Source organism: Antechinus flavipes, chromosome 1, assembly GCF_016432865.1.
Source record: "Antechinus flavipes isolate AdamAnt ecotype Samford, QLD, Australia chromosome 1, AdamAnt_v2, whole genome shotgun sequence".
Lineage (NCBI taxonomy): Eukaryota > Metazoa > Chordata > Mammalia > Dasyuromorphia > Dasyuridae > Antechinus > Antechinus flavipes.
The window spans coordinates 668033831-668046967 of record NC_067398.1 but is presented as its reverse complement, the minus strand read 5'-3'; the positions used below and the strand labels follow the sequence as shown (position 1 = coordinate 668046967).

Below are 13137 nucleotides of genomic sequence, written 5' to 3'. Positions count from 1 at the left end.
CAAAAGGGAGGGAGACACGGGGGGAGGGCCGTACCTGCTGAGCCCGGCAGAGCGTCCCTCGGCGGTACATGTAATCCTCTGAGTTCATGATGAACACCATCTTGTGGGTGGTGAGCTTGAAACGGCAGTCAACATTGCAGGCGCTCTCCACGCCAACAAGTCTCTTCCAGGAGCTCTTCACCTCACTGCGGAGAGCTCGGACCTGCTTGCTTTGCCACTGACGGAACTTCTTGAGATTTCTATAACAAGCAAGTCAGTGAGGATCCAGAGAGGAGGGGAGAAACTACAAAAGGGGGACCTGGGACCTGAAGGGAGGAAAAGGAACCCCCCGAGGAGGGCTACTCTCTTGCCAACTTCTGGCCGGACTGCTGAGCACTATCATATGTTAATTCCCTCTGATATTTCCTGACAGAAATTCTGGCTCATCGATGCTTTTTCTAAAAGATCCTGTTTGAGCCTATCACTTTACTGAATACAGCAAGGAGCTGGTGGGTCCAGAATAACACCACACTGACTAGGCAAGTCAGTCACTGTGTGTGGGGCAGATGACAAAGTCACTATAAAAGCCTGGAACTCTGGGAGGATGGACTCATTCAATAGTTCATGCCATCACCATGTCCCATAAGGCTTGCCACGGTGTGATCCACTATCGATTGTCTGTTCCCAATCTCTGCTCCAAAATCTGTTTTCTCTGCTTGTCTCAGCCTCCTAAATTTTTACACATCAAAAAAACCTTGGTCTGAAACCAGTCGGGTCTTTTAAATGTGATCCACTCCAGACTCAGAACTGATTCATTCTCATCCAAAAAAGAGACTGAACACTCTCATGGGGATGCCTGCCTAATCACTGGTGCAAACTAGCTTCATCCTAATCTGAAGGGTGAGGGGAATTCACAAAATCCAGAAGTAAAACTATGCAGCCACTACATGTGACATGATCAAGGAAAAGAGAAGTGAGACTACAATCTCCCTTTTTCTGGATACTTTCCTTCTCTTCATAAATGCTGGAATTGCTTTAACATTGTAGGTACCCCATCACACTGTGATCTTGAACTAAGAGCCTTAGGCTTCTACATAGTAAATATACTTAGCAGGTGACTCCCATAAGAAAATCTCTCCTCATTCCCATAGTTACAAAACCACCTTAGCTAAGCTGATGATTCAAAATGGGACAGAAGTAACTGGTTTCTGGTCTTACCTTTGCAGAAAAACAGGTTTCAAAAGGAAGCCATCATTTGGTGGATTCGATGCTCCCTCTGTGCCCACGTACTGCTCCATGTAATTGGCTAAGTGCTATAAAAAAAAAAGAGTTTCTCAAGATTCCTTCTATGTCTTTTCTTTATGATGAATTACAAAGACTAAAACACATTGTATCTCTCTGTCTAAAGATTTGTATATTGTAATCTATACTGTGTGCAATACATCCAGCAAAAAAAACAAGTAACTTCTCTATCCAATGATCAGAGAATAACTAAATAAATCATGATATATTAATGTAATGGTGCCATAAAAATCCATAAAAAGAAATGGAGCTTTAAGTCAAATGGTGTAAAGTAGGACCTCAAATGGTTTAAAATAGGATCAGCAAAATATAAACAATATATAAAATGACTATGATATAAAAACAAAAACCAACAAAGCTCACAAACATGGATTTGAAGGGGACCCTAAGCAAACAGGTATTTTTTAAAAATTTGTCAAATGCATAAATTAAGATACAGAAAGTACACATTTTCAGATTTTTATTAGGCAATTTATTTCATATTCTATATGCTATGAGTAAATTCAAAATTAATTTTAAAAGATTCAAAAGCTTCACTAAACTTGCCCGAAGAGGGAGCAGTCTCTTCCACCCAGCAGCCTAATGTTTATCAATCTTTCTTTGGCTAAGTGAAGAAGGAAATACAAATATAAATTTCAAGCTTTGCTATTAAATTGCAGCCAGTACAAATGGAGTTTAAGCAAAGATAAACTTTACTTAATGCTCCTCTAACCAGTGTTGTGGCAAAAGTACACTGTTAATAGCTCTTCCCTGCCTGACCAGAGTTGACAGGGCATTTATAGTATGTACTGTGATGATCTGAAGATAGCTTTAAAATGAGATTTGTTGTTTGGAACTATGCTCAAAAAGTTATCAAACTGTGCATACCCTTTGATCCAACAGTGTTTCTACTGGGCTTATATCCCAAAGAGATACTAAAGAAAGGAAAGGGACCTGTATGTGCCATAATGTTTGTGGCAGCCCTGTTTGTAGTGGCTAGAAGCTGGGAAATGAAAGGATGTCCATCAATTGGAGAATGGTTGAGTAAATTGTGGTATATGAATGTTATGGAATATTATTGTTCTGTAAGGAATGACCAGCAGGATGAATACAGAGAGGACTGGCGAGACTTACATGAACTGATACTAAGTGAAATGAGCAGAACCAGGAGATCATTATATACCTCAACAATGATACTGTTTGAGGATGTATTCTGATGGAAGTGGATCTCTTCGAGAAAGAGAGCTAATTCAGTTTCAATTGATCAAAGATGGGCAGAAGCAGCTACACCCAAAGAAAGAACACTGGGAGATGAATATAAACTGCTTGCATTTTTGTTTTTCTTCCCGGACTATTTATACCTTCTGAATTCAATTCTCCCTGTGCAACAAGAAAACTGTTCAGTTCTACACACGTATATTGTATCCAGGATATACTGTAACCTATTCAACATGTAAAGGACTGCTTGCCATCTGGGGGAGGGGGTGGAGTGAGGGAGGGGAAAAATCGGAACAGAAGTGAATGCAAGGGATAATGCTGTAAAAAATTACCCTGGCATGAGTTCTATCAATAAAAAGTTATTTTAAAAAAAAAAATGAGATTTGTTGGAAAGAATAAAACATGTTAATTTGTACACTGGAAAAATATATTAATTCTGGACTGCTCTTTATAAAAGTCAGATATGAGAAAAAAAGAATGATAACTTCTTCTAGCTTTACCCCTTTACCCTCATAAAGTCATTTCAAATAATGCTCTATTTTTAAGGAATCAACTAGCCACACTTGTTGAGATAGGCATAGTTTAAAAAAAGGTGAGCTGAGGACCTGGGCTTTCATTTATCTCCCTTCTCCCTGAAAATAAGCAGGCTGTCCTAGTGCAGCAGCAATATTGTCAGACCGGTGCCCCCACAAACCTCCAAGCATCTTTGAACAAACTGGAACCAGCTGCACTTCAGCAGTTCTTACCCTAGGACCAATCTAATAAAATGAGCACAGCCCCAGACATCAAGATGGGAAGCCAACTGGAACAGCCAGGGCGCTGGCTTCTGGCCAGCCCAAATGCTCACAGAGGCTGCCCGCACATGGCTCTCAGGCATGCCTTCCCCAGATGGCCCTCACCTGACCTAGATGGAGTCTGCAGAGCTGAGGCTTTTACCTGGACTTCCACAGGATCTTCTGTCTGGGCCTCTTCTGTGTCCAGCAACTCAATGGTCATTATCACCTGCCCTTTCCTCTGAAGAAACATCACCTAAAAGAATGTAATACAAGCACACCTTACTACCAAAGGACAAAGAGCAAGAAGACAATTAAGCAGACCTAGGGAGCTACACAGTCTCAGACTTTTCCCACATGATTCCCACATTATGACACTAGTCAGAAATCTGAGGCACAAAAGTGTTTGGAAATATAAAATGTCAAAGCTGGAACAGAGTTTAGAGGTCATTTGGTCCAACCCATATCAAAACAAGAGGCCCCTTGACAAACAGCAGCATGGGAATCACTACCTCATGAAGAGTCAAGACTCCATGGACGGACATCCAGAATCATGAACCAATAACTATCTTCTGCTAAGTCTTTTTATTTTTTTATTATAGCTTTTTATTTACAAGATATATGCATGGATAATTTTTCAGCATTGACAATTGCACTTTGAAATAATGTACAATTAACCTGTGAAGGAAATCAAAAATGCGAGTGGACAAAAACAGAGGGATTGGAAATGCTATGTAGTGGTTCACACTCATTTCCCAGGAGTTCTTTCACTGGGTGTCTGCTAACTCTTTTTAAATGTCTTGAGATTTTTCATTTTTAAATCAGACATTTCCAGATAAGTCATTTTTTGCACATACCCTACATATATGGGGTAAAATGCTGTTTCCCAAGCACAGCCCACCATCAGACATCCCTGCTGGCCTTTTCCCTAGCATTCAATGTCTTTCCTCCAGCCAGGGATCTTTCAGAATCCCCCAGGGCCCCGCTCAAGTGCCCTTTTTCCCACTGAGAGCATCCTGCCAGCTAAAAGAATACCTCTCACTGCGCCCCTGCTCAGTGTTTCCTGGGGCACTTTAGCCTACTGCATGGTACCCTTATATGGGAATATAAGAGACTCCTGGCACAACCCAAGGTGCCAAAGGGCAGGGACTTCGCCATGTTTTCTCTCTGTATCCTTGGCCCCCAGCATTGTAGATGCTAGGGCCCTAGATGCATTGTATACAATAAGCCCTTGATAAATATCTGCTAAGTGAATGAATCAATCATTAGTGCTCCAATCTCCTAAATAATTTGCGAGGACTGGAGGCAAGAGAATATGCATATAGACATCACTGTGTGCCAGGTCCTGTGATAAGAGCCTTACAAATATTATCTTATCTGAGTCCAACAACAACCCAAATCATTATCACTAATTTTTACAGCTAAGGAAACAGGCTGACAGAAAGTCAGTGACTTTCCCAATGTCACATATTTGTGAGTGTCAGATTATCAAGCGCTATGAAATTAGTAAGTATCTGAGGCTCTATTTGGCCCACTGTTTTCTCCATTCTGCCACTCAGCTGCCTTCAAACATTTACTTCCAAAAATTCTGAGACAGTATATTATTTTCCCTATTTAACAAAAAAAGAAAATGAAGACCAGAAAAAACAAACCAATCAGCTGCTACAGGACCGACAGTCACCCATCCTGTAAGGATCAGCTCTTGTGCCACACTGGTCTTGCAATGTGTCCTCCCTTCCCAGTCTCCCCTCAGCAGCTCTCTGGGGATCCTGAGGTACAGACTGCAATCCCCAAGGGAAGGAGTGCGGTCTCCTGCATGAACCAGAGACCATGGTGCAGGCTCTGTCCATGCTGCCTTTTCTGAAACGGATTCCTCACCTTGAAGCAGTTCTCATCAGCCATGCACCTCTCTGCCTTCCACTGGTAACTCGTCTCCTTGGCTGCACGGACACAGCGTGAGGACAAGTTTCCTCCCGCCGCCCCTCGCTTCTTCTCGTTGAGGTAGAGTTCCACGACTTTTAGACAAATGTCATCACTCACCAAGTGATGAAGCTGTTAAATGAGAGCAAAGACAACTGAGTACATACCTACCTTACAAAGTCCCATAAGTGTCCACACTCTTATAAAGAGATTTTTTTTCAAAGTTAAAAAAATATATAGGTATACTGTAAAAATCAGAGATTGCACTCAGATCTTACACTGGCCAAGAGAAAGAGAAAAAGATGGACTGTATGTAGATCAGTATCCATGGGGAGAGCATGGTCATTTGCCCAATGTGTAAAATTGAATGGAAAGAAGCAACAAACTTGACTGAGCTTACAGCATTCAAATCAAGAACCAAGCCCAGGACTTTGCTTTCTATTAACTCCTACTTACTGATCAGTCCCCAGATGCTCCTTTGAACTTGTGGCTCACATGGCCAGAAAAGCCCCACAAAGGGTCACCTTGACTAGGTGAAGGACAAGGAGTCAGACTGACATGAGAAAGAACAGCCTGGGACACCCCCCACGCACAGAGCTGCCAAGCTCCCCCTTTGCCCAACCCTCACCTGCCGCACGATGTTCTGGACCAGCTTATCCATAGTGAAGCCGATATAGGCATGAATGGTAAACATCTCCCGAAGAGTATCCTCATACTGCGTGGGATCAATGTTGCCCTCTAGTAAACTCCTTACCATGTCCAAAAATGCTGGGTAATACTCTTCCAGTTCCACCTCACCTAATTAAGAGACAGAAAAAGTCATCCACAGGAGAAGAGGATACCATCAATAGAACAGCAAAAGAATCCATGAAGAATCTTCTCTGAAACTTACAACCTTTGGTTCTGGACCAAAAAAAATCCTCTCCAATAGCATCAAGCTACATGCTTACAATACTTACTCTAAGAAAGCTGACAACCTTTAACAAGTGACCACAAGGAAATGATTTCCAACAGCAAACTGACACAGTCTAGAGGCCTAAATGCCACAGGCACAACAGCTTGTTTCAATAGTATAGATCCATCAATGCAGATCAGAAGTCCATGCTGGAAGAAAGGTTTCATCATTCCCAGGATCAAAAACAGTCAATGCTGGCAGCCAAAATTCTGGGGATTGGAGTCTCAGCCCCACCCACAGGCCACTGCGAGCTGGCTGGGGACTCCTCTGAGAAGAGGGTGGCAGCTGGCTGGCAGAGCTTCCAAAGGTGGATGGGGTTGGGGGAGCAGCAGGACAGGAGTGTCTGCTGCCAAGTGTGCAAAGCACAAAAGCTAGACATCTCACCTAACCACAATTTATGTCAACTGGAGACCAGGAAAATAGGTAAAAATGACAACCACCCCCAATGTGTCTGAGGCACTGCGGTCAGTGACAAGAGCCAGGGAAGTGTGCCCTCACTCCCACACCCCCAGCTCACTGCCCAAGTCTGCTGCCCACTATGCTTCCCTTATTTAGACCATTCAGGATATAAGAGGAGAAAGTGAGCTTTGCCCACTCTAGACACAGTGCCCCCAGAGCCAATAACATCACATCAACAGGGGCGCCCAGGCAATCCCCACCGAGAACGAGCTGCTCAGGACTGCACAGGCTGGCTGAGTCGTGCTTACTTGGCTGCTTCAGGCGCAGCTCCATCGCAGGGTCGTTGGATTTCTCCTTCCTTCCTTCACAGAGGAGTTTCTCTCTCTCCTTCTCAGTCCGATATTCTAAGAGCTGCTTCTGGGCCTGCCGGTAAATCTTTAAAAGTCTTGAACACAAAGTCTGGTGAAGGCGCAAGAAGAAATACCAGTTGTTATTGGCAAAGAAGAGGCTGTAAACATCGTCCAGAGCCCCAGGCTGCTCGGGAGCCGCCACTGCCGCTGTACACAAACCGCCCTTTTCATCCAGGGGGCTGCTCTGTGGCAGAGAAGAGGATTTCTTCCAGAGCTCAGCATTGTCCACATTCTGTCCCTGACTGTGTTCTCGGTCTTCATCTGTTGACTCTTCAGAAATACCAAGATCTGAGAGTTGGGAAAAGAATAAGCTGGGCACAAAGTGGTGGACTATCTGCTGGATAGTGCCCTGATCCTCCTTCTGGATTGTTGGCTGCCTCTTCACATAGTAGCTGATGAGTGAGGCTGCATCCTCCAGGATCTGCTTGTCTTCATACACAAAAATGAGGTGGGGCTCGTTAGTCGGGGCATTACGGCCCTCTGAATGTTGTTCCTGATGCTGTAGAGGGGAAAGTACCATTAGAAAGAATGTTTTCCTAAATAACAGCATTACTATTACAAGTAGTGAAAAGTATTTAAGTTTTATTGCTTTTTTTTTTTTTAAATGTGGTTCAAGAGCTGAAAGACCTGGGTTTTAGTCCCAGCTCCACAAGTAATTAGTTGTGACACAGACACATTTCTCTAGCTCCCCACATCAGTATTCTCCTCTGTAAAATAAGAGAGGGAATAATTTATCTAGAAAGTTCCTTGAAGCTTGGGTGTTTCACACTCAGTAAGGTCCATTTTAATGCTGTCATTTCATATTTGAAGGCCTCTCTTTGCCTTGACATTCTGTACTTTAAGGACCTTCCCAGCTCTGACATTTCCTATTCTAAGGGTCTTTCCATTTCTGACACTCTTTTGTTCTAAAATTCCTCCCAGTTTTGATAGTAACAATGCAAGAATTTAGTGAAAAAGACAACAATAATACCAAAGAACCTCACAACCCAAACTTCCCCCTAGAAAATTAGGTCCTTTATAAATGATGCTTCTTTAGTTTTTAAAAGAGGAAAACATGAGTCAAAAATCAAAGATTCTTTAGAGATAACATATCAAAGATTTAGGTTCACCCAGCATTTTAGAAATGAGGAAACAGAGCTTGGGTGAAGTAACTCATCCAAGGCTACAAAGGGAGCACATGATGGAGCCAGGACTGAATCAAGCTTCATACCACTGTGACTCTCAAATTCATCACACTGCTAATAGAATTGCTTAGGACTCCTTTGTGCTACCTGGTAAATCCCAGCATAATAAATACAATTCAATGACACCAAGATTACCAGAATAAATCATTTGAAATCGTAGCACTATATAGCCTTGATAAACAAGAGTGTGCGGTGGAGGATGGAAGCATCAACATCAAATAGTCTAATACAACAGAATACCTACAGTGCTTCCTACACATCCCAGTGAAGTAGACAATTCAAGCATTCTTATTCTTATTATCCCCACTCTCAAGGAAGGAATCGGAACCCACAAAAATGAAGTGATATGCCAATGGTGACAAGGTCACATGTGTAGCAATGGCAGAGCCAGGAATTCACACAGGTTCCAGACTCCAAGTCTGGTATTCTTTCCACTTTAACAAGCTGCTTTGGGAGATAGCTATCTAAAGCACAACAGGACTACATGTCTTGCTCAAGTAAGATACAGTTTAAGTGAGAGTTTTAATACGTTATACTTAATGAAACCAATACCAGCAACAATCAAAGTAAACCATAATTAAACAGAAAAAGTAGAGAATTTATAACTTCTAAGAATCATATTTCCATAGATTTCTAAATTCCAGCTGTAGATAGCAATCTACTTGCTGATCATCATCCTGCTCTTCCTGTAGCTATCTGTCATATCTTCAAATTCTTCTAGAAGTAGTAGATGCCATCAAAATGGGGTGTCCCATTGGAAGGAGAACCTCCAGCTTGTCTGTAATTTAGCAGAAGTTTCCAAAGACTGTTGTAGCCAAACTGCAATAACTTAGTGATGGCCAATCAGACCTACTTAGATTGACCTTGGCATGACACATTAGGCCCTTATAGCTCTTCAAAACCTTCCTTAAAAATTAATCTCATAGTGTCAAATCTTTATTCATTCTCTGTGTGTGTATGATTATTACAAGTTCGAAGAAGATTCACTTCTCAGGTATTAAAAAAATTTTTTTCAACAATCTGCCCCACAGCTGCCTGGACCAAAGTAAGCAAATGAAACAAAACCATCAGAGTGAGTTAAGACCAAGAGCATAAAGGGCACTGGAAAGAGTATTGACCTTAAGCGTCAACAGTTTCAAGTTTGAAGGCTTGTCACTGACAGTTTGTGACCCTGGCAAATCACTTCATGTGAGGACTTTCACTTCCTCATTCATCCAGAGCAGTTCTAGCATTCCACATTCCAAGGTTTTTCTCACTTCTGATATTCTATGATTTATGTTCCAAAGTTCCATCCCATTTAGACACACCATGTCCTAACCTTTCATCTAGCTCTAACCACCCTATGATTTACTGAAAAAAAAAAACATTTGGTCTCCTCTTATCTCAGGATAAATCTTACCTCATCGTAAACACTTTCAATTTCATTCAGCAAACTTTTTGATCGAAGGGCTTTAGTATCATTTTGCTTAAAATTAACAGCCTGATGGTCAAGAGATTTTAAATAAGCCTTCTCATATTGCTCCCGCCAAATTTTATTGAAACCTTGTTGAGCTTCTCTCCATTCTTCCTCTTTAGCTTTTAGCCTATGAAACATAAGGAATATTCATTTATCACATTATTCAAAACCATTATATTACTGTAATATCTGTACCAATTATCTGGTGAAAATCTTAAAATGTATGGATTAACTTATGGCACTGTTCAATTATTTGAGTGAAAGAAATAGTATCTTTCTCTCTGCCCTCTTCAGGCCCAAACTGGGAAGCCAATCCAACCCACAGCAATGGGAAAACAGACAATACCTTTTTAGTACTACAGGAACAGCAGTCACTGGATTTTTCTTCAGACTTTCAATAATTTCTGGGGCTTTATCGCCATAAATTCGGTAGATTGCTCGCCGCTGGATGACTTCTGATGTCCCTCCCAGGCAGTCATCTAATCGGAATTTTTCCTGATCTTCTGGAGACATTCTGGAGAGTTTTTTCTGCACACTCTCCAAAACCCGGATAGTGGCAAGGTTCGTCTCCAAGACAACATCTAACTATTAAAATAAATTCAGTTCAATGGATATTGCTTAAGGACCTGCCCTGAGTATAAAGTGCTAAATGGTGCAGTGGAAAAAGTACCACGCTTGAAGTCAGGAAGACTTTAAATCGAGCCTCAGAGGAATTTGAAGTTCCTAGCTAGCAAGTCACTTCACCTTGTTTACCTCTGTAAATAAATGAGCTGGACAAAGAAATGACAAACCACTCCAGTATCTTTGCCAAGAAAACCCTGAAAAGGGGTCATAAAGAGTCAAATATGACAGAGAAATTTAATTAAACAATTTTGTATAAGGTCCAGATAAAGAAAAAGTAATCTCTGCCTTTAAGGAGCTATATTTTACTAAGGGGATGCAACAAACAGAAAACTAAATTAATACAGGATAATGTAAATTTATTTCAAAAGAGAGAAAATGCTAACAAATGGAAGAACAGAAAAAGCCTTACGTAGGAGGGAAAACCTGAGCAATGCTTGAAGGCAACTTAAATTCAACAAGATGGAAGAAAGAGGAAGAGCATTGAGACAATAAGCAAGATGACACAAATCACATGTGCAAAAACACAGATTCAAGAGATGAAATTTGGTGGCGGCCAAAAAAACTCATTTGATTTTAGGGAACACTGGGAGAGGTACAGCTTCCAAAAAGATGGAGTGATAGTGCCACTGTATTGGGCTTACATAATATCTTCTTTGAAGTACTGTTGTCAGGTAGCATAGTTTAAGAACACTGACAAGGCAAATTCTATCCACAGGAGAGCACATGGTGAAAGTCCCTGTAAAAAACTCATTTCGTGTGAGGATAAGTTGAGGAAGTAAAGTCCCTTCCAACTCTCAAACTTCTGTGACTCACATAAAGGAAACAGCTAACGGGCCAGTCTAACTAAGATGGAGATTGTGTAAAGGTAAGTAATAAGAACAAAATTGGAAAAGTTAAGTGGGAACCTGGTTGTTCAGGGTTTTAAAAAACAAGTTGAAGATTTCACATTTTATCCTAAAGGCAACACAGAACTAGTGAAGAATTCTTAATAAGGGAAACAAAATGGTCAGACCTACTTGGAAGATGGACTGGAGAGAAGAGAAACTGGAAAAAAGACTAATTAGAAATTTATTACAGTATCAATCAAGAAGTGATCAGGAATTGAACCAGAGCTATGGCCATATGAATAGAAAGAGAAGGATGGATATCATGATCAGGAAGACATGATAACTGGGTAGATAAAAAGGTTAAGAGGAAGAGTCATTAGACAAGACAAAATTAGAAAAGTAATAATAAAATGATAAATGAGAACATGAATTTGGTATTTTAAACTAAATTCACTGACAGCTTTTAAAATCTGAATTTTAAAAAACAGAATAGTTTCATTATGCAAAGTCCTACACAACATGAAAAGTCTTCCTCAAACCAGATTTGTGCAAGATAGCACATAACTGTGAAAGCTAAGTGTTAGTAGGGGCCTAAGATAGTCAAGAATTGGAAATTGAGGGGATATCCATCAATTGGAGAATGGCTGAACAAACTGTGATATAAGACTAATAGAATACTATTGTGTTGTAAGAAATGACAAGGAGAATGATTTTGGATAAACTTGAACTTATATGAACTGATGCTAAGTGAAGCGAGCAGAATCAGGAGACCATCGTGAACAGTAACAATAACATTGTACAACAAATGATCAATTATAAAAGACTTTGCTATTAGCAGCAATACAATGATCTCATACAATTCCAAAGGATTCATCATGAAAAATACCATCGACCTCCAAAGAAAGAACTGATGAAATCAATCTGAATGAAGATCTAAATATATGATTTTTTACTTTATTATTCTTTTACTCTTTTTTGAGGGGGGAAGGGATTCTTTGTTTCTTTCACAACATGACTAATACAGAAAAGTTTTGCATGATTGTGCATGCATAACTGTTGGAATCTTTACAAAGTGTAAAGTCATTAAAGTTGATAGAGACAATGATTATCTAATTTATCCTTGATTTGATCTTACAAGGAGATGTTTTGGGCCAGAACCTGAAACAAAGTACTAAGTAGAACTAATAGAAACAATGCTTGTGTTCATGCTTTTAGAGAGCTCATATAAGCAAGAAGTATTTAAGTACTCACTGGAGTTCACATGTTTGGGAGATTTCAGGGTTTAGTATGAGATATCCGAATTCACACCTCCCTTGAAGCTCTTAGGGCCAGAGAGCCCTCTGGGAGAAAACCCACAATCCCAGTCCTCAGATATAAGAAGCAGACAGAGGCCCAGTGAAGGGAGTTCAGCTGAATAAGATTAAGAGGGGAGCATCAAGTCAGAGAGAAGCCCTCTCCCAGAGGCAAGAGAGATTCATTCCATTTTCCACCTGCCTAGTTGGAGGCTAAAGGACAAACCTTTGGATTTGGAGACATTTGGAGGGAGCTCTTGGAACCAAGCAGAGAGATAGGCCTCTAAGAAAAACTAACCGGGCTATTTTGGAAGGAGAAAATAAATATTTGCATTTTATCACCTGGCTGCATTTTGAGGTGGTTATTACTTTCAACTGCAACTAAAGCTGCCTCCAGAAAACCTCCCCAAGAAACCTGCTCTCCCCCAGAGAAAACCAATATATATTAAAGAAGAAAAACACAACACATAATCTGTATCAAATTGTTTACAGTCTCAAGGAGGAGAGGGAGGAAGGAAGAAAATTTGGAACTCAAAAAATTTTTAAATGAATGTTAAAAAAATTTTTATATGTATTTGGAAAAAAAATAAATTATTATTAAAAGAGGGGGAAGCTTAGAAGTCATCTAGTCCTCCTTGGCTTAAGGCCACTGAAACACTTCCAGTGACAGGGAACTTATGCCATACGACAGCCCGTTTTATCATCAACTGTTAGGATCTACCTTTGCAGCAACTTCCCTTTCACTGATGCTAGTTCTACTCCTCACAGGAAGAGGTCCAATCACCATCCCACATGACAGATACTTATATGGTAGCAACC

At 40.7% G+C, this 13137-nt stretch overlaps 1 protein-coding gene across 1 annotated transcript in view; it reads right to left on the bottom strand.

Annotated features, from left to right (window-relative positions):
• Window positions 1-13137, bottom strand: part of SIN3B (SIN3 transcription regulator family member B) — a 76460-nt gene that overhangs the window by 16110 nt on the left and 47213 nt on the right. The window contains exons 11-18 of the mRNA XM_051972090.1: window positions 9922-10160; window positions 9519-9702; window positions 6834-7434; window positions 5800-5969; window positions 5130-5303; window positions 3415-3507; window positions 1198-1292; window positions 35-239 (exon numbers count right to left, since the gene is read on the bottom strand). Of these exons, the coding sequence (XP_051828050.1) occupies window positions 35-239; window positions 1198-1292; window positions 3415-3507; window positions 5130-5303; window positions 5800-5969; window positions 6834-7434; window positions 9519-9702; window positions 9922-10160 (1761 nt within the window). The remainder of the gene's footprint in view (window positions 1-34; window positions 240-1197; window positions 1293-3414; window positions 3508-5129; window positions 5304-5799; window positions 5970-6833; window positions 7435-9518; window positions 9703-9921; window positions 10161-13137) is intronic.